This window comes from Apus apus, chromosome 4 (genome assembly GCF_020740795.1).
Source record: "Apus apus isolate bApuApu2 chromosome 4, bApuApu2.pri.cur, whole genome shotgun sequence".
In the NCBI taxonomy this organism is placed as follows: Eukaryota; Metazoa; Chordata; class Aves; order Apodiformes; family Apodidae; genus Apus; species Apus apus.
Window position 1 is genome coordinate 55,326,425 of NC_067285.1, and position 22,688 is coordinate 55,349,112.

At 38.0% G+C, this 22,688-nt stretch overlaps 1 protein-coding gene across 3 annotated transcripts in view; it reads right to left on the reverse strand.

Annotated features, from left to right (window-relative positions):
• Positions 1-22,688, reverse strand: part of INPP4B (inositol polyphosphate-4-phosphatase type II B) — a 346,588-nt gene that overhangs the window by 191,432 nt on the left and 132,468 nt on the right. For all 3 annotated transcript variants that reach the window (XM_051617089.1, XM_051617087.1, XM_051617090.1), the window contains 2 exons: positions 7,095-7,213; positions 5,158-5,274 (listed from right to left, as the gene is read on the reverse strand). In XM_051617089.1, coding sequence (XP_051473049.1) covers positions 5,158-5,274; positions 7,095-7,213 — 236 coding nt within the window. The remainder of the gene's footprint in view (positions 1-5,157; positions 5,275-7,094; positions 7,214-22,688) is intronic.

The window sequence follows — 22,688 nt, forward strand, 5'->3', positions numbered from 1 at the left end:
TAGTTTGATATGAAAGGAAAACTACATCTATCATCAAGTATATGTTTGTGAAAAACATTACAAGCTTTTGACAAGAAACATTAATATCTAAAGCTTTGTTGCAAGTATTTCTCTGGTTAGGACCACAGTACTGTACAGTACTGCTCTGTTAGAATGAGATAATAAGAGTTTCTAATTTAATGTCATGTTTCTCTACAAATCCTTCAGAGATGATGAACAGAACTCAGAAAAGAAAGAATTTTAATTGCTTTTTCTTTAAACTAAGTTGAGCACTTCCAGCACCACTTCAAGTTTAAAAGAAAAACAGCTTCAGTAGTTTTATTGTTCATGAGAGTGAAAGACTAAGAGCACTGGGGTATGGGCAGAGCGCAGGCAAATGATGTGCTTACACATTCATGTCTGCTAACAGCATTTCACATACTGCTCTGTAGTATTCCTAATATCCAGCCATGGGCCTCTTTAGCAGAGCTGAAAACCCACGCTGAACTGCCTGGTGGTTTTGTGACACAGATCAATGCCCATGAGGGAACGTGCAACCCTGTCACTTCAGATTTGGCTTCCCAAATCAAAATGCCTCCTTTGTGGCAGGCAGGCTTCATTTCCCACTCCCCCCGGCGTGATTCATATTTAGCAGAGATACTTGCAATATCAAGAAGCACACAAAGAAAAATCTTTGGCCGATTTTCATTCATAGTGAACAAGCTTAATAGAAGATCCAAACCTCAACAGTTAGACATGTAATTTGAAGCCTACATAATCTAAAACTGGCACTTTATAATGTATGTTCCCATATCCAAAACTGCACCTCTATCCATACTATTATTAAAATTATGAAATTGATCTAATTTTATTCACAGTAATTATGAGCAAATTTGGCAAGTAACAAATGCAAGACCAGACTGCAAAAAATGTAATATTTCAAATGCCAGTTTCTCCTTACTCTCAGAAGACAGCATTAGAGTGGCTCTTTGTATCTTCAATATCACATGTGAATTCCAGTAGTTATATCCACCCAAAGGTTGTTATATCTATCTGCCGGTCTTTAAGATAAACAGCAAAAGCATCTGTGAAGTATAACCCTAGTTGGTATACAAAGTCTCTGATTTTGAAGCTTCTTCTCAAACTTCTTGATTTCCATCACATCCCAAAGGTAAGGGGAATGTGTGATTCTGTGATGCAGAGACAGATACACAGAGTTGCTCCTGTCCTCTGATTTTAGCATTTCTGCATGTGTGGATCAAAAGGAGATGGCCTGACTCGCTACATGTCATACCAGAACATTACAACGTTTACTTTGAGATGTTGATGAATTAAAACAAACACAATCCCATCCTACAAGACACAAACATTTTCAAACTCACTTTACCAACAGGTAAGTCGGATACAGGTATGTATGTTCTCAACACAGAACAGAAAGACAGCTGCTTCCCAGATTAGTCACTAGACATTCCCTCCTCTTAAAGTAAAACAAATTAATCTATTTTGCATTTTCTGTGGGTCTGTCAAGTGACAGTGGTACCTCACTTGTGCTGAGCAGTATTTTCAAACTGAATTTCTGGCTTCAGCTTTAGAACTTGCTAAACCAAACTGGGCAAACCTGCATGCTTGCAAGAAAGGTAAGAACAGCATGCCTGTGCAAAGTGGTACAGAGGGAATCTTTTAACAGCATACAAGCCTGAAAATCTGATTTTCTTGGACAATGAAAGAACAGGTGCAGTCCTAGCATTACAACAAAACCCAACTATCTAAAATCTTAATGACAGTCCAGCTCAAGCCAGTGAAACAAATTTGCTCATGGCAGTATGGGAAGAAAGTCTTCGTGACACAGAAATGGATGTCACTGTACATTTTTCAGAATATGGCATTATCCACTGCTTTGCATGCATGGCTTCACTGGATATATTTAAATGATATTTCATAAACACACTGTATTAACTTCTTTATTCCAACTATATCAAACAGCACGGTCTTTATTAGAAGTTTCTGTTTAGATGAAAACTTACAGTAACTAATCATCCTAACTTAGAAAAACTAGAAAAAGACAAAACTGTTTCATTATAGTAAAAAGCCTCAATTACAGAAAGCCTGACACAGCAAAAATATAATTATGATCAATATCAGACAGAGAAGCATAAAAAGTGAAAAGTGCAGCTACTGTGTCAAGCACAGTGAACATGATACTAGCTGCACAGTACTTTGATATAATTAAACTGCACTTCTTATATAAGGTAAGTTATAGGCATGAGTGAAGTTAACTAGCTGCTTTCTAGTAAAGGAATGCAAGCATCACAGGTTATTTAAACATCTTTTTGAAATAAGCAGGACAAGTGGCATGTCAGCAGTATAAAAATACTTCTTGTTTTCTCTCACTGGGGAGCATCCCTTTCCACTTCAGCATTATGACCTACATGCACAAAACAAGCAGTATCTAATTATTTTTGTATTATAGTAAAAATCCAGTGTGTTTGAAAATGATACCTAATTCTCTTGTATAGATTTGGGCAAGTTTAGACAAAAAAACAAAAATGCTTTATCCTTTGAGGTACCCTCTGCCATCTTCCCATCTTCTCTACAGTCTTCTATTTGTGGCAGTAAAGTCCTGCTAAGTTTAATTAGTGCACAGAATTCACTTCCTTTAGATTCATTTTAATTACAAGAAAAATAAGAAAAGACTAAGTATATATTTGTGACAAGGAATATTAGCTACTTTGAACTGATTAAATTAAGTAACCAGGAGTAGTAAGTAATAATTCCCCAATGTGGGAATTCTTATTTCTGTAGTTTTGTGCCCAATTTTTGTCAAATATTTTCCAATCAGATCCAAGGCTTATTCTGCCATAAATGCACACTTGTATGAGCTGGTGACTGGTCTGGAAGCACAGCCAAGGAGAACAGAGCATACCTAACAGTCTTGGAATCCCCTCTACCCTGAAATGGATTACCTGTCTGTTTGGAAAAACGGTGGGGCTACGTGTTGTGACCATAAGCTGTAGCAGCAGTTTTTGAGGGTTAGAAAGCCAGATTTATTGTAACCTAGACAATCAGAACTGTGAAGCCACAGCACTTGGAATAGATTTGTTGCCAAAGGGACACATCCCATTCCTTGGGTCATGAAGCATCCTCTGTGGTCTGGGCAGCTGCCCTTATACTGGTAATGGTATCAATCCATAGCTCCTTTAAACCTGACTTTTATGAATCTATAAACACCTCCAGACTCAAACAGGAAAGTGCAATGGCTTCCAATTATAGGAAAGAAAGTCAACCCACTAGTTTTATCGTTGCTCATATTCTAGGATGCAAACAGAAATCCAAATATTGCCACAAATGATGTCACAACTTGGTTGTGAGCCCAGAATCATTCACAGATGCTGCAGCCCACCTGGATTTAAATCTTCCAGTTTATTTTTTTCTTACCTACATCCAGTTCTAAAATGGCTAAATATTAAAAAAGCTAAATAAATATAAATCAAATATGAGATTAACCTTTTCTCTCTATGAAAAGGTACTATAAGCCTAGTACTTAGGTCTAGGATGTTTTACACAGGAACTCTGCAACTGCTCTGACAAATGAGAAAGGTATTTTTTCATATGTCTTCTGAGCTATGTTAATGGGATTCTCTGGAAAAGACTCTAGTCCAGTAGTATAATTATGAGGAACAGTTACAAAAAGTTCTTTAAAAAACATAAAAACTTATCCAATTGTATTCATTCTAAAGGCTAGATCTTGTCCTGTATAAGAGGCAGTATAGAGGTCTGCAACTATAAGAACAGTAATCCAGGGATAACTCCATGAATCAAGTCCACTTCTTTTGCTAATAGATAGGGCATTGTTTTCCATTATCTGTCAGTCACGATAAAAACTGGGAGAGAAGGAACAAAGTCAACCTCTTCTCACTCAATTCCTGTATCTGTCCAGTGGTGACAACTCTACTGAATAAACAGGAAATGTGGTTCTAAACTTCTGTAGTCTAAACCATAACCAAAGGCTAAAATGAACACATTGGGAAAATGTGCATATATGCCCCTTCCCTGGTTAAATAGAAATACCTTGGTCTATAAAGAAAGAAATTCAGATTCTGTGTCTGAAATATTGCATGCATTCCCATTAAAGAGCACAGTGAGGAGACTGATCCAAACTGTTTGCTCACAAAGGTCCTAAAATTAAACATATGATTCTATGATTCTAGCTGAAAAGAAACTAAAGTCCTCTAAATATATAACTTTACTTAAATAAGTAGTTCAAAAACAGTCTTAAGTTGTAAGTTATGAATGCATATACAGTCATGTCATGAGCTTGTACAGTCTTTAATCAATATGTGAAGAACAGTTCATTAAATACAGGTGTCAAGGACAAGAAAACTATCAGCTGGACTTGAACTGCCACAGGGGGGGAACAACCCCCAAAAAAAGAACACCACCACAACAACACAGATCTCCCAGCGGTCCTATGAGATGACCTAGCTCTGCAAGACTGTCTTAGATCACCTGTAGCACAGAAGATGGCACTCAAGGTTTGCATTTGGCGGTTAAATCACTCAAATAGTCCCACTGGCCTCCCTATATCATCTCAAGTGAGTAACTGTTTCACAGTGTAAGAAGCTGACAGTGTAACCAAAAACGTACAGCATAGGAACCCAAAATCATTCAGTGACACAGAAGATTTTGGGCCATTACAAATCAGTAAGAGCAGCAGCCACAGGAGAGCTGTAGGCATAACCATGCAAGACATAATAATATTTTATTTTAATCTCAAACATCAGGCTACAGGCTCTATTATCATTCTGGTTTGGGCATAGAAGTACAATACTATTAGAAACATATTTCTGAAAAATTATTCACAGCGGTGTAATCTCAGTCTACTCCATATGTTCTCTGCCATCAAAAACCACACAAGAGTCATCTTTTATTTTACAAGAATACCTGAGCTGATTCATGTAACCAATTAAACAATAGCAAAGGGTCCATCTTAAGCGCATGGTTCTTTTTCTCTTAATACCAGAAAGTACAGCAGATTTTAGGTGTAAGACAAGAGCAAAACCAATTCTACATAAACTTATTTCCCCAATTTGCAAACTTGCTAAAGAGAGCCACAGACCAACATGGCAAGAAACTTAATCCTCAGTAAGATTTATGTAAGAAACAAAGCAAAGCACTTACCGTGTCTTGAGATTTATCTTTGACATCATAGACTGTTAGTTTTATTTTAGTCTCCTCATAGATGGGGTATTCCGGTGGGAATGTCACACCAGTCAAAAACAGTGGATCTCTTGTACCCTGTGTAACATGAATAAACATTCAGTAAGGTAACAGCTGTGCAATGTGCAGTAAGCATTATGGATGGGCTCTTTAAAAGAACTTAGCTTTCTACAGCAGAGAGATAAGAACAGCTAAGTCTTGTCCCTATCAATAAGAAAACTGGACTTTAAAACTTTGCAAAGCAAAGTTTAAAAAAAAAACACTTCATGGAGAGTTTTTTAACTGAAAAAGATATTAAGTACTTCTGAAACAGTGCCTAGCAACATGCCTTTCAACAGCTCAGTCAGCAAGTTTCAGTATCTGGAATACAACCTGTAATAACAATCCCTTTCTTTCTCTGACAATACTTTCTCAAAGTACCACAATTTCATATAAATTTAAGTGAACTAAAGGTATTACTTACACACAAAAAAAAGAGATCTTCATTAAGTCACAATAAAAAGTCTATAGAATTGCTACACAGACTCTGTGTAATACATTAAGGACACTGACTTGTGGGAAAGGGACTGCAATACCTCTCTTTAGGCAGTAGTGGAGTTAAGAGAACACTCCTGTGCTTTGTAACATGATTATATCTAAAGGCTGTACACACAAGTAACTCTATCATATCTTCAGATATACAAACAATTAAATGAATCATATAAAATGTTTTTACCTTTTCTTAATGTTTAATTATACTTAACTTCCAAAGACTACCATGCTAGTATTCTTAATTTTTCTATTAAATAAAATAAAGAATTTGCATGATAACTAATTTCTCCTGAAGAAACTAACTTTTCTGTACCCCTACCTTCCCCTCCCCCAAAGCATGTAGCTATGAAGCTGAGAGCCTTGACACAACAAATTCAAGGATATATTCAGATCTAGGACACCAGGTTAGGAAGTGCATCAGCATCAATAAAAAAATAAATCTATTCCATGTTCTGCACAACACCATTCCAGACAGTCTGCAGTGAAACATCCTGATTAGATACAAGGTATTTGAATCAAGCAGTTTCAGGATGTTTGAATGGCTGAAACCATAACAATTTAATTAGTAGTTGCTTGCAACTGATCACACAAAGAGCCCATGAAACACTTTCATTGTATCTCACAGTTAAAACAAGCCCTTGGCAATCTCATGTATATGTTAACAATAAGACTTCCCTGTTCTTGATGACTCTCTCCAGTAAGTTAATCAAGTTACACCTACATTGCCAGCTCATGGATAATTTCCTGTGAGCCATTTGTGTTGTTTTTGACACTGATGCTTACAGGCAAAGTGAAGACCAGCAGAGCACCCTCATCCAACTTTTGCTGTAACACCTGATGCAAGTTATTCATTATTTTATATAAAGTCACAACATTATGTACACACATTCTTTTCCCTAATTAAACAACTAGACTAATATTTTTCAAATTACAAGAGTGTCAACTTTCCAATGGAAAAAACAGAACAAGAAACAGATCCGATAACAGACCACATAATACACCTGTGTTATTCTGTAATTTAAAAATAATGTCCTCTTCATTTAGTTTTACTTTGCATTGCCTTGTCCCTGCATGAGATCAACTATTCCTTCTTTCATTCTAGACCCATGTCTGGAGAACCAGAGTATTCTCTATGTGTCTACTTGGAACAACAGAGCTTTCATGAAAAGCCAAATTCATTTCTAGCTGTTTATCCTGGTTAAATGCCAGGAACTACAGAACACTCTTAGGTATGCTTTACTAACTGCCACAGTATGCTTGTCTCACCTAGGACTATGCACTGACTTGTTTTATTTCTCATTCACTTTCTAAGGAAGAAACAAGCAGTACATTAATCAACATGTTAATTGAATAAGAAAGACTCTCACCTCCACGATTTCAGTACTTGAATACCTCGTCAAAATGTGCTCTGCTGGGTGTACCACTGAGACTTGTACAAATGTATTCAGCTTCCGATCACGGGTAGCAGCCACTAGATCCTTGCATGCTGGAGACAGTACAAAATGCAAAATTAAAATACTGGAAGAAAACTCTGGGAAAATGCTGTCCCAGGCACAGGACAAAGCACGCTACACTCCAGCTCCAGATTAAATCTCTGGAGACAAGCCGATTTAACAGAGGAAGTCCCTTGGAAGTAACTTACAGAAATAGGAAGTCACATGCTGCAGAACTGAACTGAGATTTCGTTTCCACTAAAAATACTTGCAGCTTCTGCAAACTCCCTGCCAGAGCCTCATCAGCTCCAGTATATGAATGTGCGTGCGCATACGCACACACTTGCACACACTGCAATAGTATGTAACTTTACATAAGCACTCATTTAATTTGCCATGAAATCTCTCCTGCAGTCTAACTTGGTCATCCCTTGTCTGACAATTTTCACAGTACATGACCATTTAAAACACATTCTAAACCAGCTAAATGGTATTAGTGATTAGATTAATTTATATAGTCTGATACTACATTACAAGCTTTTTAATAGAATTAGTCAATTATTAAAAGTCTACATAACTAAAAGCAGACAGCAAAATAACTGATTCTTTTGTCAGTGACTGGCATATAAATGAGAAGAATAATTATATTCTGACTACAGGACATTACTACAACTCATTCTACCTAATAAATATAGAGAAGCTCAGTTCTTGTTTAATAATTCATTTTTATCCTGGGCTCACAGTCATGCACGTGACTGAATTCACTCTTCAGACTAACACATCCTTCTAAGCAAAAGGATACAGGCAACAAAGAAAAAAGAAGAGGAGGAGGAAAGAACCACAGAATATTAGGTGTTGAAAGGGACCTCCAACAATCATTGAATTCAACCCCCCTGCCAGAGAAGGACACAAAAAAACAAAACAAACAAACACACACAACACACAAAAAACCCCCCACCAACAACCAACCAACCAAAACAAACCCCAAAGAACAAAACACTAGGGCAGATTACTCAGATAGGCATCCAGACAGGTCCTGAAAGTCTCTAGAGAAGGAGACTCCATAGCCTCTCTGGGCAGCCTGTTCCAGTGCTTTGTAACCCTCACAGTCAAGTTCTTCCTCATGTTGAGGTAGAACTTCCTGTGCTCGAGTTTGAATCCATTGCCCCTCATCCTGTCACAGGGCACAAGTGAAAATAAGTTCTACCTGCCTTCTTCATGCCCAGCCCTCATGTATTTATAGACATTAATTAGATCCCCCCTCAGTCTTCTCCTCTCTAGACTGAAAAGCCCCAGGTCTCTCAGCCTTTCCCCATAAGGCAGGTGTTCCAGTCTCCTAATCATCCTCAAAGCTCTCTGTTGGACTCTCTCAAGTAGATCCCTGTCCCTTCTGAAATGGGGAGCCCCACACTGGACACAATACTCCAAGTGAGGACTCACCAGGGCTGAGTAGAGGGGGAGAAGAATGTCCCAAAGAAACAAATGCAGCATTACTGCTCCTGCAGAAGTGATACAGACTAATGGGGCATTCATTGGCTCCAATGCAGATCCCATCCACTTTACATTCTTCAATAAGGAATGTACAAATAGTGAATACTGTGCTAGGATCTATCTACTCGGTGCTTTCTGCAATGCATCAAACTACACTGGGATCTCAGAGGGAAGAAAAGGCTACAGTTTCAGAGAGGCTAACTGTCAAGAGAGAGCTGAGGACATTTCCTAGAAGTCACTGCCAAGCAGGGTCTTCCTCAAATACAGCTGATCTTTAACATTTTAAAAGGCAAGTCAGATTATCCTCACAGCAAGCAAACCTGGTCTAATGAGAAGCCAAGGCAGAGAAAGCTCTCATACATACAAAAGACTAACTTAGATTGGTTTATACTTTTTTCCTTTGGGCTTGGACCTGCTGCTTGAGAAAATAAAAGGAAAACTGGACAACGCTTTTATTTGCCACTCTTCCAGAACAGTTAAAAGAGAAGGAAACAAATCTAACCTTCACAGAATATTTTTAAAATATTTTGCTTTAGCCCAAGTTACCAATGAAATCTCCTAGCAGATGGTCCCAGACTGATCCTATCATGACTTGGTGGTAAAAGTGGGACAAGAAGAAACATTTGTGTATGATGATGTCCTTATGAAACAGCCAAGCACAACAGCCAAATGATCTAATAGCAAGTTGCCAGCAATTCCTTGCTACGAAGGCTCACCACAGTATTTGAAGTGTTAGGATTACTTTATATGACCTGAAGAACTATATGAATAGAGTTACTGAAAAGCAGTTACCAAAGCAGAAAAGGTTGGGCAGGCACCAACCTATTTGAACTATAACTTCTCTAAAGCTAACCACAGATGCAGTATCAGATCATTCAAATTTCCAGATACAGCCATTTCTCCTTGCAAATCCTTATCTTATGTCACCACCCAGTCCTTAAGTTTTCCACTCCATAATCATCTTTTTAGAACATAGCCCAGTAAAGCATAGTTTCAGAGAGAACTCATGTTCACTACCAGAAGCTGGAACACTGACAGATTTAGTACAATTTTTCATGCCCACCACAAAGGAAAGCTAGCCAGGTCACAATTCAAGGGATCTCCAAAGGTGACAGGTATACAACAGAAGGGAAGTACAGAAAGAGCCAAAAACTTAGAAAAAACAAATCCCACAAAAAAACCTCATCAGTGACTCTGGCAGAAATCCTAGAGCTGAACTCTTGTAAAAAGTACTAGTGCACAATGAATGGAGGTAAATATCCCATAAATAATTATTTTCTTGTGGGTTGTCTCAAATATATCACCTAGATGCAATTAATTATTTCAGCAGCTAAGAAAAGCTAGTGCTTTATAGCAGCATAGGCTTTCATCCTATTGAGAAACCTTTAGGAAGAAGTTTTGCACTAAACGGTCACCACCTTGGTGATACCTGAGCTTAGAAAACAATTTATTTCTGTGATAGTAGGCCAAGCCAGCCACTGAATCATTTCCCTGTAAAAAGGCACCTTAGCAACATGATCTTGAATTTCACTGGGTAGAGCTGACATGCGGATAATTCATCTGCATATCTCCAGTGGGGAGGATCAGCACAAAGCACCAGAATTCTCTGGGAGACCCCACTGAAGAAAGATACTCGAAATGAAATCAAACCTGAATCTACTTTGATGACTGAGTTATTTGTCTGTATTGTGACATTAGGCTACTGCTACTCACAACTACCCTTTCAGTCAGAGAAGATATGCATTAAGATTGTTGCTGACAGAGAACTGATGATTTGGGGTGACAGAATTTGTCCATTTAAACCAAAGTGCATCACTTCCCTTAAAAACAGCCCAGCTGAAATGTTTAACAAACCTAAGGACTAAAAATAAGGACTACCTTTAAGCTGATGTCAACAAATAGCAGTTTGTTATATCCTGTTCGCTGCTGGGCAAGTTCCACAACCCCACACTGCATTATTGCCCTTTGAACTATTTTACAAGCAGTATGCCTGAAAATCTTCAGTCAACATTCTTTCGATGAAGAGAAACATTAAATGGCTGTGAAAGTGAAATAACAGCTATATGTCATATACTTAAAACAGATCACTGGTCATTATTGACATACTACTCAAAAAGTAACTGATTGAAATACAAACATGGAACGCATGCCAAGTTTGTTTCCTGTACTACAAATGTAACACAGTGAAATATGGTTGCAACACCAACGCACTTCCCATCATAACCGATGCCTAAGCAGACCATGTACAAGTCACATTACTTTTCAATACTTCACTATGTTTTAATTAATTCTGGAAAAACTCATCAACAAAACTCAGTGAAATGAAATGACAGCTTGTACTTACATGCCAAAGGTATATGAATCGACTCATTGTGACTTTTGACTCAGTGTGTAAAAGCCTGAGTCATCCATTCCCCTGGTGATCCCATCTCTGCTAAGCCTATCAGCATACAGCGAATGTTTAAGGAAGAACTGCATTAGGAATAATTTATGCTTTTATATCAACAAAGAAAAAAGTTAAGATGGCAGGAAGAAACAACTCTTCTATGTAGGAGAGGAGTAAAGAAAAAGACAGACAGCAAAGTAATCACTACAGGTTGAGCAAGATAAAAGGCTGTAAGAGAACTGCTCTAGAATATATTTAAAATACTTATGTATTGTGCAAAACTCTGCAGTCTACATATAAAGCTGTCTTATCATTTAAAATTTCTTAAAACAGATAACATTTAATAAATGTTATCTTTCAACACTTACTTTCTAAAGAAAAAAGCAAAGGTAATATAAATAGTTATTTAACTGTCATTACTCTTGTTGTTCTACTATTAGCACTATAATAATATTCTTGTGTCAATCACAGTAAACAAGTGCTCCTTCTCTATCAGCAATGCCTGTACGCTGTCCTGTACATTTCAGTACCACCACAATGCACACAAACCACATGTCCTGTAACACAAGTAGATGTTTGGTTCTCAAGTCCTGGTACATTCAGTATTTTACTGTTCTCTATGCTGCACTAACACACTGGCTGTGCTCTTCATCCTCCTCTGTGTGCACAGCTCAAGTCAACAGAAGAGAAAAGCCAGTTACTATTTCCTCAAAACTGGGATATGCTATAAAGACAGCAGAAACTCGCTTTGTAGTTTCAGTGACCAATTCATGGGATCAGAGAGAAACTTCTGAAAATGTTACCTGTATGGAGTAACAGAGCACAGACAGAAAGACTCAAAAAGAACAATGACTAAGCAACAATAAACAGGAGAAAAACAAACAAAACAAAAACACAAACAGAAATAGTCTGGAAATTCATCCTCTACCTTCCCTGAAACTGTAAGAATTCTGACCACATGTTCAGCACTGCTTCAAGCACTATGCCCGCTGGAGTAAAAAGAAATTAATCTGGCAGAGAAATGGTGATATGCAGCATCTCCCAGAACTGATAAAGATCCAGTAGCTGGAACAGACAACATGGGCAGAGGGACTGGAAGGCATCTTCAGCTCCAAATTCATAGAATTGTTTGGGAAGGAAGCCAAAGCCTAGCCCAAAACCTGGGAAATTACACTGAAACGTCAATGTTTATTTTTGTTAGAAGGGAAAATCACAGTACATTGGTGAATGCCTTCCCAGACGTGTATTCACACAATGTGTGTTCAAACCTACGTGGCAATTTACAAGATCACTTTTTCCTCTAACCAGTGACATAAACACCACTGTTTCCTACAGCTTAATTCCTTCCCACTTTCCAAAACAAAACAGATCCCAAAGGGCTGGCAAGGGACAGGAACTAACCACCGTAGACCTTTTGTCTCCAGGGCACACTAGTTTGTATGCTCTCAGAACAGAAAATTAGTAGTATCAGAAGACAAGATGCATAAGCCTGTGTGTCTCACACACATATATATGTGAACATAATGTTCAAATTTTTTCATTTCATTAGCATTGCAGCAGCATTATTATCCCAAAGCAACTTAATTTATAAATAATAATGTACAGTCTGTCTTGACAGACTAATGAACTGAGGTGCAGCTATTCCTTGGGGGACAAAAGGACACATTAAATAGAAGAACACTTCATTTCAACCTGTGCTACACGCAGAACACTAAAGAGTACACAGTTTTCTTTCCTCCACCCTGAGGGGCTGTTGAGGAGGATATGGAGGCACAGGAGAAGAAAGTGCTCATCACTGCTGCTTCTGCATCTGCTGAACACACAGCACTAACCAAGCTTGCTGAAAAATATGATATTCAGTCAGGCACACAGACACACTTAGAAATAATACAACTTCAGAATACACAGGAAAGCTTTCACCATACTTTGGAACTAGGAATGTCAATGCAACTACAAAAGGGATGAGAACAGGACAGAGACATGTTCATTGCATGGCAAAACATGCCTGAAAGTGCACAAGGCAAAACGTTTGAGGACTGATAGCACAGAATGGTGTTACTGAGCATCCCTCTAGCTAGTGTGCTATAATAAATATTATTAATTGGTTTATCATAAATACAACTAATTAGTTGTCCCGTTCATATGTCAGCAGGAATGCTTCAGTTTGCTCTTGTGTAAAGAACACCTCTACCTAGAGAACAAAAGAACAGAAAAGTTACTCCCACAGTAATGTGGACTCCAAGTAAAATTCACTGTACAACACTAAATATCAAAGGATGCAGCCACAGAAATTATAATATCCAAGTTATTGCAAAGCGAGGGCACAGTCATGAAGCAGGTACATATTAGAAGGGATACTCATTAACACTAGTGGCTAAAACAGACTCAGGTAAACTCTGAAATGAAAAGAATTTATGGAATGGAAGACTGCATTTGGGCAACGTATATGAATAAAGATCCACTGGCTTTTACCTAAGAAAAGGTCCAATATCACTGTTCCTGTGAGAGGCTTGTGTAAAAATAAAGCACATATCTGTTCTCTGGAACGTTCAGCTGGTTGCTGAAGTAACCTAGTTATAACTGAAGGAAATTTAAATAGATAACACAAGTAGTATCCTTCAGGGGATGCCTGTAATTAATAGCAGGAAGAAAATTTTCACCAATAGTCCAAGCAGAAAGAGATGACAAGGAAGTCTTATCAGATGAAGTATGAAGAAAGATATCTCTATGACATCTCTATAGATAGCAGGAGTAATTGAAATAAGATAGATATGAGCACTGGTGGAGGAAGATGCTGTATGCTGATGGAGGATAGGGGTAAATGAACATGCCCAGGAGTTGAGGTGCCAGCTGCACTCACCATCCTATTTGCATATCAAGTGATAAATCTGGTTATACTTAACACTGTGAAAATCAGAAGTGATCTATTTCAGAATAAATTCTGCCCACCTTGGGTTTTCCAACACTAAAGAAATTTTAGGTTTGACTTGAAGTCTCATGCTGGACTACAGCCCTAAATAAAGCACTTTCCAACTGCATCCTTCTGCCTTCTCCAAGAAGGAAACAAATGCAAAGGCTTAGACTGTAACTTCATGTTGCCATTACCAGCAGTAATAATATCCATTTCCTGAGCATGGGTTTCAGTTCTTCAGACATGTTAGAACAGGCCTATTTCATATTGCAGCTTCGCTATTCAGCCTGGACACCCCCAGTTATTTACACAGCTTAAGTATGATAGATTAAAAAGACTCATGTAAGTGGCTGACTGGATCAACATACGGCTCACAGGCATCATATTTCCACTGCAGAACTGAATGCATAGTTACACGTGTTAACCATCCATTCAGTGTAATTTACTATTTTGGTATTGCATTAATCCATTGCTAATGTTGCACGATCTCTTTCCAGCACATTCAGCTGCTAATGATAAGGCTCCTCCAGCTTTATCTGCAATTGTGTATAACTGACTTACGCCACCTCTGTGCTCTAGACTTAAGCTACCAAGGTCATGAAGTGAATTTCTAGATTTGCTCAAAAGAGCTGGCTCCTTAAGTTATGAAAGAAACTGTTCTTTATCAATATTTAACTCCTTTAATTTTTGAAACCATATCTGAGAATCTAAGTGTCTCTGTGTATCTTTTTTATGTAGTGCTATAGTTAGTTATAAAAAAGTAAATAAAGACTACATTTCCTTACTGAGTACACTGTACTTTTAACAGCACAGAGAACTAGTTTTTCGGAGATGCTGCAGTGATCTAGTGACAGCACAGCAGACCTCTTGCTGTTGCTTCAGATTTTCAATTATACTCTTTACCTTCTGTGCAAAACTATTCTGCTCATGGCACTGCCTATTAATGACACTTATGCTCTGATCTGAGGGTGACTTATGAACTCTGGTGAGAGAAAAGAGAAAAATAAATAAAAAATAAAAGCCTGAAGTCTTACAAAAACATGCTATACGTTACTACATTTCAAGACATACTAATATCAAAATAGATTTTGATACTGCTACTACTCCCCGGCTGTAATTTATTTTGATATTGGTGGTATTTGAGAATACTACAAAAGAGTTCAAATCTCCTGGAAACAGAGCTAAATACCATAGCCTCTTTCAACTTTTCCCTATATTGTCATATCAAGTATCTAATAAAGAAGTAAACTTGCTGTAACTTCTTTCAGAGATTTTCCACTATCCCAAAAATAGAGTGATTAAAAGTTTAAGTGCCATCTGAATTTAGGAGAATAGCAAAGGGTACAGAGACTTCCCTATTTAACTATTAATTTCTTTACACTGTAAGCTCACAGCAAACATCTAGAACCTGTAACAATTTATTTCAGATTTAATACATAAAATATATTCTGCTGGTTCCTAACTTTGAACATCTCTTCAGAAATTAAATAAATGTACAGCAATACCACAAGAAGATGAAAAGAAACAAAAATGCCAAGTTTATCTCAGTCTGCCACATCTGTTCTTAGTATAACAGCATACATTGCTTCCTTTGACATAAGCATTTATACACTGCTATACCAGTTGTCAAGTGAAGCATTATGTGGTTTTGATCCTCAGCGTGCAGTATGCCTTTACAACACTGAAGAGACAGTCTTTTTCTCTAACATGTAAAGAAAATTCAGCTGTTGCTTAGCTTGACTCCAAATCCACATCAGCATACACATCTTTACAATGTACTTTCAGACTTGGTGAGGAAAGAAGCAAAAAAGGAAGGCAATAAGCAACACAGAAGCCAGCAACCACATCAGATAACAAGCTTCAACAAGAACTCTACACAACCTGAAGTCTTCTAGGGTGCTGCTTCACTTCAGTGCAGCTGCTTCGTGCAGCTCTAAGTGAGCTACTCTGGATTCTGGGTACAAGTTCAGCTACAAGAGCCCAAACTTCAGCAGGGAGGGACCTATTCTCTTCTTCATCATGTCGTGCAGGCTGAAAAAGATTTCAGGGTCCCACAACTATGCTGCTACAGCCACCCAAACTAGCAAATTGACCCAAGTACATCTAAACAACAGTGCAGTTTTAGAGGCTGTGATAAGGATGTGCCTTTACAAACTTCTCTGGAGCCAGCTCTCTAATTAATTATAAGCTAATCAACTATGTGGCTGTAATCCTGTTGCCCATGAGACACTGCTAGTGGATAAAAGCATTCATTTCGTCTGTATGTTAAAAAGTTAGATAGTAAAAGTGATCATGCTGAAGGTGGCAGCACCAGATGCAGTAGGGAGCTATTGAAGACAATAGTAACTCAGAAAAGACTGACAAGAGTTAAGACTTGCAAGCAAAGCTATTGCTCAACTGTCTAACTGAACATTATTTAAGATTCATTTGTCTGAAAAGATTCATGTTCCTTCCTTTACATATGCCAAGGATGGAGCCTCCAGTGAAGAGCAAGGAAGCAATGTGGTGTCGATCAGTTCCACAAAGACTTCTTAAAAAAATCAATACCCAAAGAAGCACAACAGAAAAGTCTGAGCACTGTAATACTCTCCGTGTGTAGCACTCAAGGGAGACAGAACATGGACCTTAAAAAAAAAAAAGTTATTATTGAGCTCTATGATTGTACTTATTTTTATCCGCCCCCCCCCCCCCATGGGATGCTAAATGCTAGGCCAATTCACAACTGGGTCTTGTTGCATAGGTGCCTGTCAAGTGTTGTCTCTGTCTAAACACAGTATCAACAGAAAATAGAATGCAGAGCACTAGTAGCTCCAGTATGCCAGGGGCCATCTTTTAGCAAAACAAAAAACACACTGACATGTCTAAAAAGGAAACCAGACTAAAACACACTTCAAAGTCAAGGCAAATAAGAGTAAGACACTTTTCATCAAAGGAGACAATAGATTTCTGCAACCCAGAATAACCACTTTTAGCCTTGTAATGATGTCCTGGTTAAATTTGCTAGTCAGGAAATGCATGATAAATGCCAAGTAATCTGCATGCAAGCTGTAGAAGGTGTTCTGATGTAAGTAAGGCTTGTCTGAAAGGATGGCAATTCTGGATTAATACCTAAACTAGAGATCCAAGTAAGAGACAATGCTTTATTCCTCAATGAATTTCAAAACAGCCTTTTTGACAAATAAATTAGACTAACAGCTTGTAACAGCATAAGATAGCAAAGTATAACCACTTCATAAGGAATTAAATATTAAATATTTTTGTATCTTTTCACATAAATGATAGAGTCCAGAAATAGTAAGAGCTCACAGGTCAAGAGTTGTGCCAGAGGACAATTTTCAAGGAAACCACCTCCCATGAGCACTTAGGATTCGTTTACTTTGGACTTGTTTTTATCCTGAAGAAATAACCTTTACTTCTAAACTTCTCCAAAATGCACGTCTCAACCACAAGAACTCTGTTGATAGAGACAGCCTTTAAAAACCTAAAGGGTAACAAATATCACTCTGATTGAAGCTGCCGTGACACTTCGATGTCATATTAAAGTAACATTGTTAACGCAGCATTTATGCTTGTATTTTCAGTTTCTTCAAAATCAACACTCATCTGAGGAGCACATCCCCTCAAAGATACTTGCCCATAATTATTACTCTAAATTGTAAACTCACAGATTTACAGAAGGTCTGCAGGTGTTATTTTGAGACAGATCTAAAAGGAGGAGATAGTAATGATTTCTCCAGAGTAAACTGCATGCTAAACCAGAAAGTTGGATCCATATACCATAAACAGTAATTTCCAGCAGGTGTTTCTTCAAAGGTGAAAAACTGCTGTTTACACATTACAATACTATGTTTGAAACTGCCTTGGTTTTTATGTGTTGACATCTGTAAAAACATAGCTGACTTCTTCCCAGAGAAACAGTTTAAAATTATTTCAACTCCTTTGCACGAAGTAATAATTAGTTAAGGATTAAAAGCAGAGGAAAAAAAACCCACAATCCTTCATTAGTGTCTTTAGAGAGACTCCTTGGCAGATTTGAGATTTATATCTGGAATAACCTAGGTATTTGCTGCTTTTTATCTCAATGGCAGCAGGTTCAGATTTCAAAGTTTAACACAGTGATAGGCCATTTTAGTTTTTAAAGCAGTTCATTCACAATCCTACAGCCATCAATCCTCTGCTGTTTAGGTGTGAACAATTCTGGTCTTCAAAGAATGCTAACATCAAATTCTTCTTAACTCATCCCATTTAAATTCTGTACTCATTCAGTCCCTCAGAAATCTATCTTAAATGGAACAGGATTTCAGATTAAAGTGTCAGCTTTAACTTGTTTTGAGCATTTGATCTATTTTTCACAAGATAGGCATTTTTTAAATTTAGTTCACTTTCATTTCAGTTTCATATTCCACATAACAGGAAAAAAACACCCTGAAAATATGGTTAATCATAAGAATTAAAATGTCCATAATTGTACTAAAAAGTTCATTATCCACAGGAGGTGAGGGAAAAAACTATTAAGAAAAGCATTCTTAAGCATTTTGTTTTGTTTACAGTAGAACCCTTCCAAGCACCTCAGGTCAGTCTGCTTGTCATGCTGCATCCACTGTTGTGTGGGAATTTAGTGTGCTGCATTTATGAGAATTCCATTTTTTTCAGAGCCTTCAGAGATAGCTAATTTTCAAGTCAAATCTCACTGCAGGACATGCATTTCAAAAGTTCCAGAAATAAGTACATCTATAACTAATGTGTTCAAAAGGGGAGTATGACTTCAGCCTTCTATTAATTAGATGCTTTGCTTTTTATGGAACTTCTGTTTCCACATATGAGAATTTTTTAAAAGTCAATTGGGAAATGTTTTGTAACATGAAAAGTATTACTGCAATTATTTCTATAGGCATATTTAGCAATGTATTTAACAACTACCATTTGAATGGCAAATGTTCATGTTTAAGCAGTGCAGTACCGTTAGAACCAAAAAAGTCCAGAGTTATCAATGCTTAGAATTACTTAAAAATGTTTAATTTAATATCTTGTTGGGCTAACAAAACAATTACTTCATATCTGTTTAGCCATTACCTTTCTGCATAACATGAAGCATGAACCACACAACTAGTGTCATCTGTAAATAATCTGATTGATTTTTGTCTCCCAAATTATCTAGACTCTTTTGGAATTATAAAGTGACTTAATCTTCAAGGAGAAAGACAAATAAGGAAAGAGATGTGAAGAATTCTCCAGATAGCTCTTCATGAAGTGTTTTACAGACTGAGCTAAAGGTTAGAAAAGACCGACTGCAACAAGTGACAGTAAAACATCAAGCATAAACTCACTAAAAGACACAGATGTCCATGAGTGGGTTTTGAACAGAACACTAAGCTTCTGTACACCTGCTACCTAGCTTTGGACATACTTAAAGTCTCCAGGTATTTAAGCTTTCAGCTGTAAGAGGTCCCAACATGCCTGCAGGTTGGCTTCTGGGCATGCCCCAATGGCCTCCGCTTTGACAATGCTGAGCAGCTCCGAGCTCGTCTCAGGCCCCACCAGGATTTGCAAACCACACACCTATCTTGACAGTGTCAGGCTGGCAGGCAGCGGCAGGTCACAGCTGCTAGTCCACACTCTGCAAAACCATCACTGCTGATTTCCTTCACAACAGACCCAGCAGGGTGGCAGAAGGAGAAATGGTGCCAGTGCCCCTTTTCATTCAATGGAGCGCTGGACCAGAAAGAGGTCAGACACAGGGCAGACGCACAGGTCCTTCCTTCTGCCCACCTCTAACATAGCAGCTACAAACCACAAAAAGTTGCCAACTATCACTCAAGACAGAACATACCAGCAGACAGTAAGGTCTACCTCTTGAAGCAGTCTCAATTCCATTTAAAAACAAGGAAGACTACTGGCAGCTGGCATAGAGGGGTCAAAGGTAATTTGAAAGGTAATACCTATATTTTACATATATTATTTTACATTAAACGATCATGGAATTCTGGTCACTGTTCACAGTCATTCCACAGCTCTGATCCACCCCACTGGAAAAAGGGAAGAGTTTCAACTCAGGGCAGAACTGTCCATTTAAATTTTATTTCTGACCAACATTACTGCTGCAAATACATATCAAGCAAATATTCAACTTCAAGCTTGCACTTGCCAAGCATTCCCACTAGGAAGTCTTCCCTGTGACAATACAAAAGAAAAAAAAAACACAACACAAAACAAACAGAACTTTGCATGCAAACATACAGAAAAAAACCCAAAACATGAGCAGAAAAAAATATAATCCCAGTCCAAGAGCATTCACAAAATTTGAATTCCACATCTGCTCAACTCTCCTCAGTCCTAGCTCATTCTTTGCCCAAAAGAGAGGCAATTCAGAATGCTGTAACATCCGTATGTGAGGCACACTAAACACACCATAAGGGATTTAATAACAACGCAGGAGTGGAAGCTTCCTAAAACTGCTGAAGTCCACATAGATGGCAACAATTTTAAACAGTCTAATTTCAGCATAATTATGAGGGATTATTTAGAGACCCTGAAGAATTTCTGGATCAATGCAACAGGTACCTTGCTGTCATGGATAGTAAGGTACTATCATGGATAAGATCCCTTATGAGCCTTCTCTTCTCCAGGTTGAGCAGTCCAAACTCTCTCAGCCTCTCCTCATGTGAGGAATGCTCTAGTTCCTTAATAATCTCCAGTCCCTTAATTGTAAATGTTACTTCTGGCATCCCAACTGACTCTGTCCAATAACTCCAAAATACAACTATTTCCTGTACTTGCCTAGAAGAAATCCCAGAACCATACTGGGCATTGGGCAACAGTAGAGAAAAATAAGATTTCAGCCACTGAGGCACAGAACCAGGAATACCGAAAAATGTCTCTTAAGCAAACTTAGTGGTATATACAATTTATTTTTTAATGAGAAATGAAGTTTTAAATTTTAATGCTACCAGACATTGCAGTTGGATGAAAACAAGCTCTTCTACCAGGAAAAGCAGTGCAGTTTTAAAGGATTTATGAAAATGTAGTTTATTCTTAGCAATGAAGCTGTGGATAGTCTTAACATCTACTGCTGAAAACATCCTGCAGGCGCTGTATGCCTTCTGAGCCTCCCTAACAACAGCATGGTTAAGGAATTAAAAAAAACCCACAATTACATCCTGAATAGTTAAAATGTCAGCTTCCTGGAAGGTAGGGAAAGGTTGGAAGTAGGCAGCTGTGCCAGGACTGCCATCCAAATCTCTATTGTTGGTAAGAAAGTCTGACACAGCTTTCTATAAGAAGGAGTAACTCATCCTTATTTGGCTTGCTCCTCTTTGTGTAAAAATGTCTGCATTAGAAATAATGCTCATTCATTATGTGACCTGTACACCTGTGGTCATGTTGGTCATGCAGTGGCAGAGTGGGCTCACTGCCAGTCTTGTCTAGGAAGATGCTGCCCATTAAAACTCCTTCCATAGCAAAGAACTGCCAGGTAAGCTGCTGTTCTCCCCTTCCCACCTCAGCCACTGAACGCACATACCTCTCCTGCTCGCTCTATTCCACCCCTCTGGCACCCTCAAGACTAAACCTGTAATAGGCTAAACACATGTACAAACACCACCCCAAACCAAGCATCATACTATGAAATCTGAGAGACCTACACGGTAGGCATGCTAGGGCATCTGAAGAGAGTCATTTGAGCAAATGAGGTTCAGAAATGAACTGGAACGAGTACATAGCTTGGCAGGACAGTTCAGAGAAAGCATGCACAGTAGGAGGTGTATTTTGGGGAAAAAGCAGGAAAAGAAAAATAATGAGAAAAAAGAGCAGCAGCATGTGCCAAAAATAACTTCTCTCTAGCATAATGAACTTCAATCCCACATTCTTATGAACTAGCTTAAAAATACCCTGGAAACACAAGTTTTCAGTTTCATCAGGATAATTTAAAAGGTTGTGTCATATTCACCAGAAAACTTCATACTTCAGAAGCCAAGCATTATGCTTATAAAAATAAAGGACAAATCAAGGTACCTACTGAGTTGTTTGTTTGTGGGTTTTTTTAGTACCTGTATCAGAAATTAATAGTTTTGACAGAACTGCTTTAAATCTCTACCAACATCTGTAAATTCTTCTGTAATTCTGGAGCCCTTATCCTATGTAACATTCAATAAGCCTTACAAGTTATCACAAAGGTTTCTGATGGCTTTGAATATGTTTCCTCAGAAACTAGAATTAGTTCAAGCAAAGCAGCATGAGTACCCTTATCAGTAAGGAATGAGGTAGAGAAACCCATGCCAAGACTGAGCTGTTGCAATTGATCTGCTTCAAGTACCCAGCCTCACTTAGGCACTGAACTAGCACTCAACCTCACGAAAAAATAGTAGTTTTCAGCATAGACACAACCTTAGCCCTTTGCAATTCTTAAGAGAAGGAATTTTGCAAACATGAGAGTATTTACAAAGTTTACAAGAAAAATGTGAAGTAGACACAAAAGCATCCTTTTCAATATCAAGAATAAATTGGTTTTACTGGGAAGCCTACTGGTTTTATTTAAGATACGGAAAAGAAAGGTCCCTCCTCCATTCTCCTTGGCCTTGTAAATGCAGCAGTTTGCTAACTCTGGCAAGATTTCAGAATTTCTACAATTCTATTTGTACAATTTGTATAAAATTTCATCCTATTATCAGCTGCATCCCTTGAGAACCAAGATAATAAAAATGTTTTCAACTGTTAAACAGCTTTCGAAATTCAGATATCTACA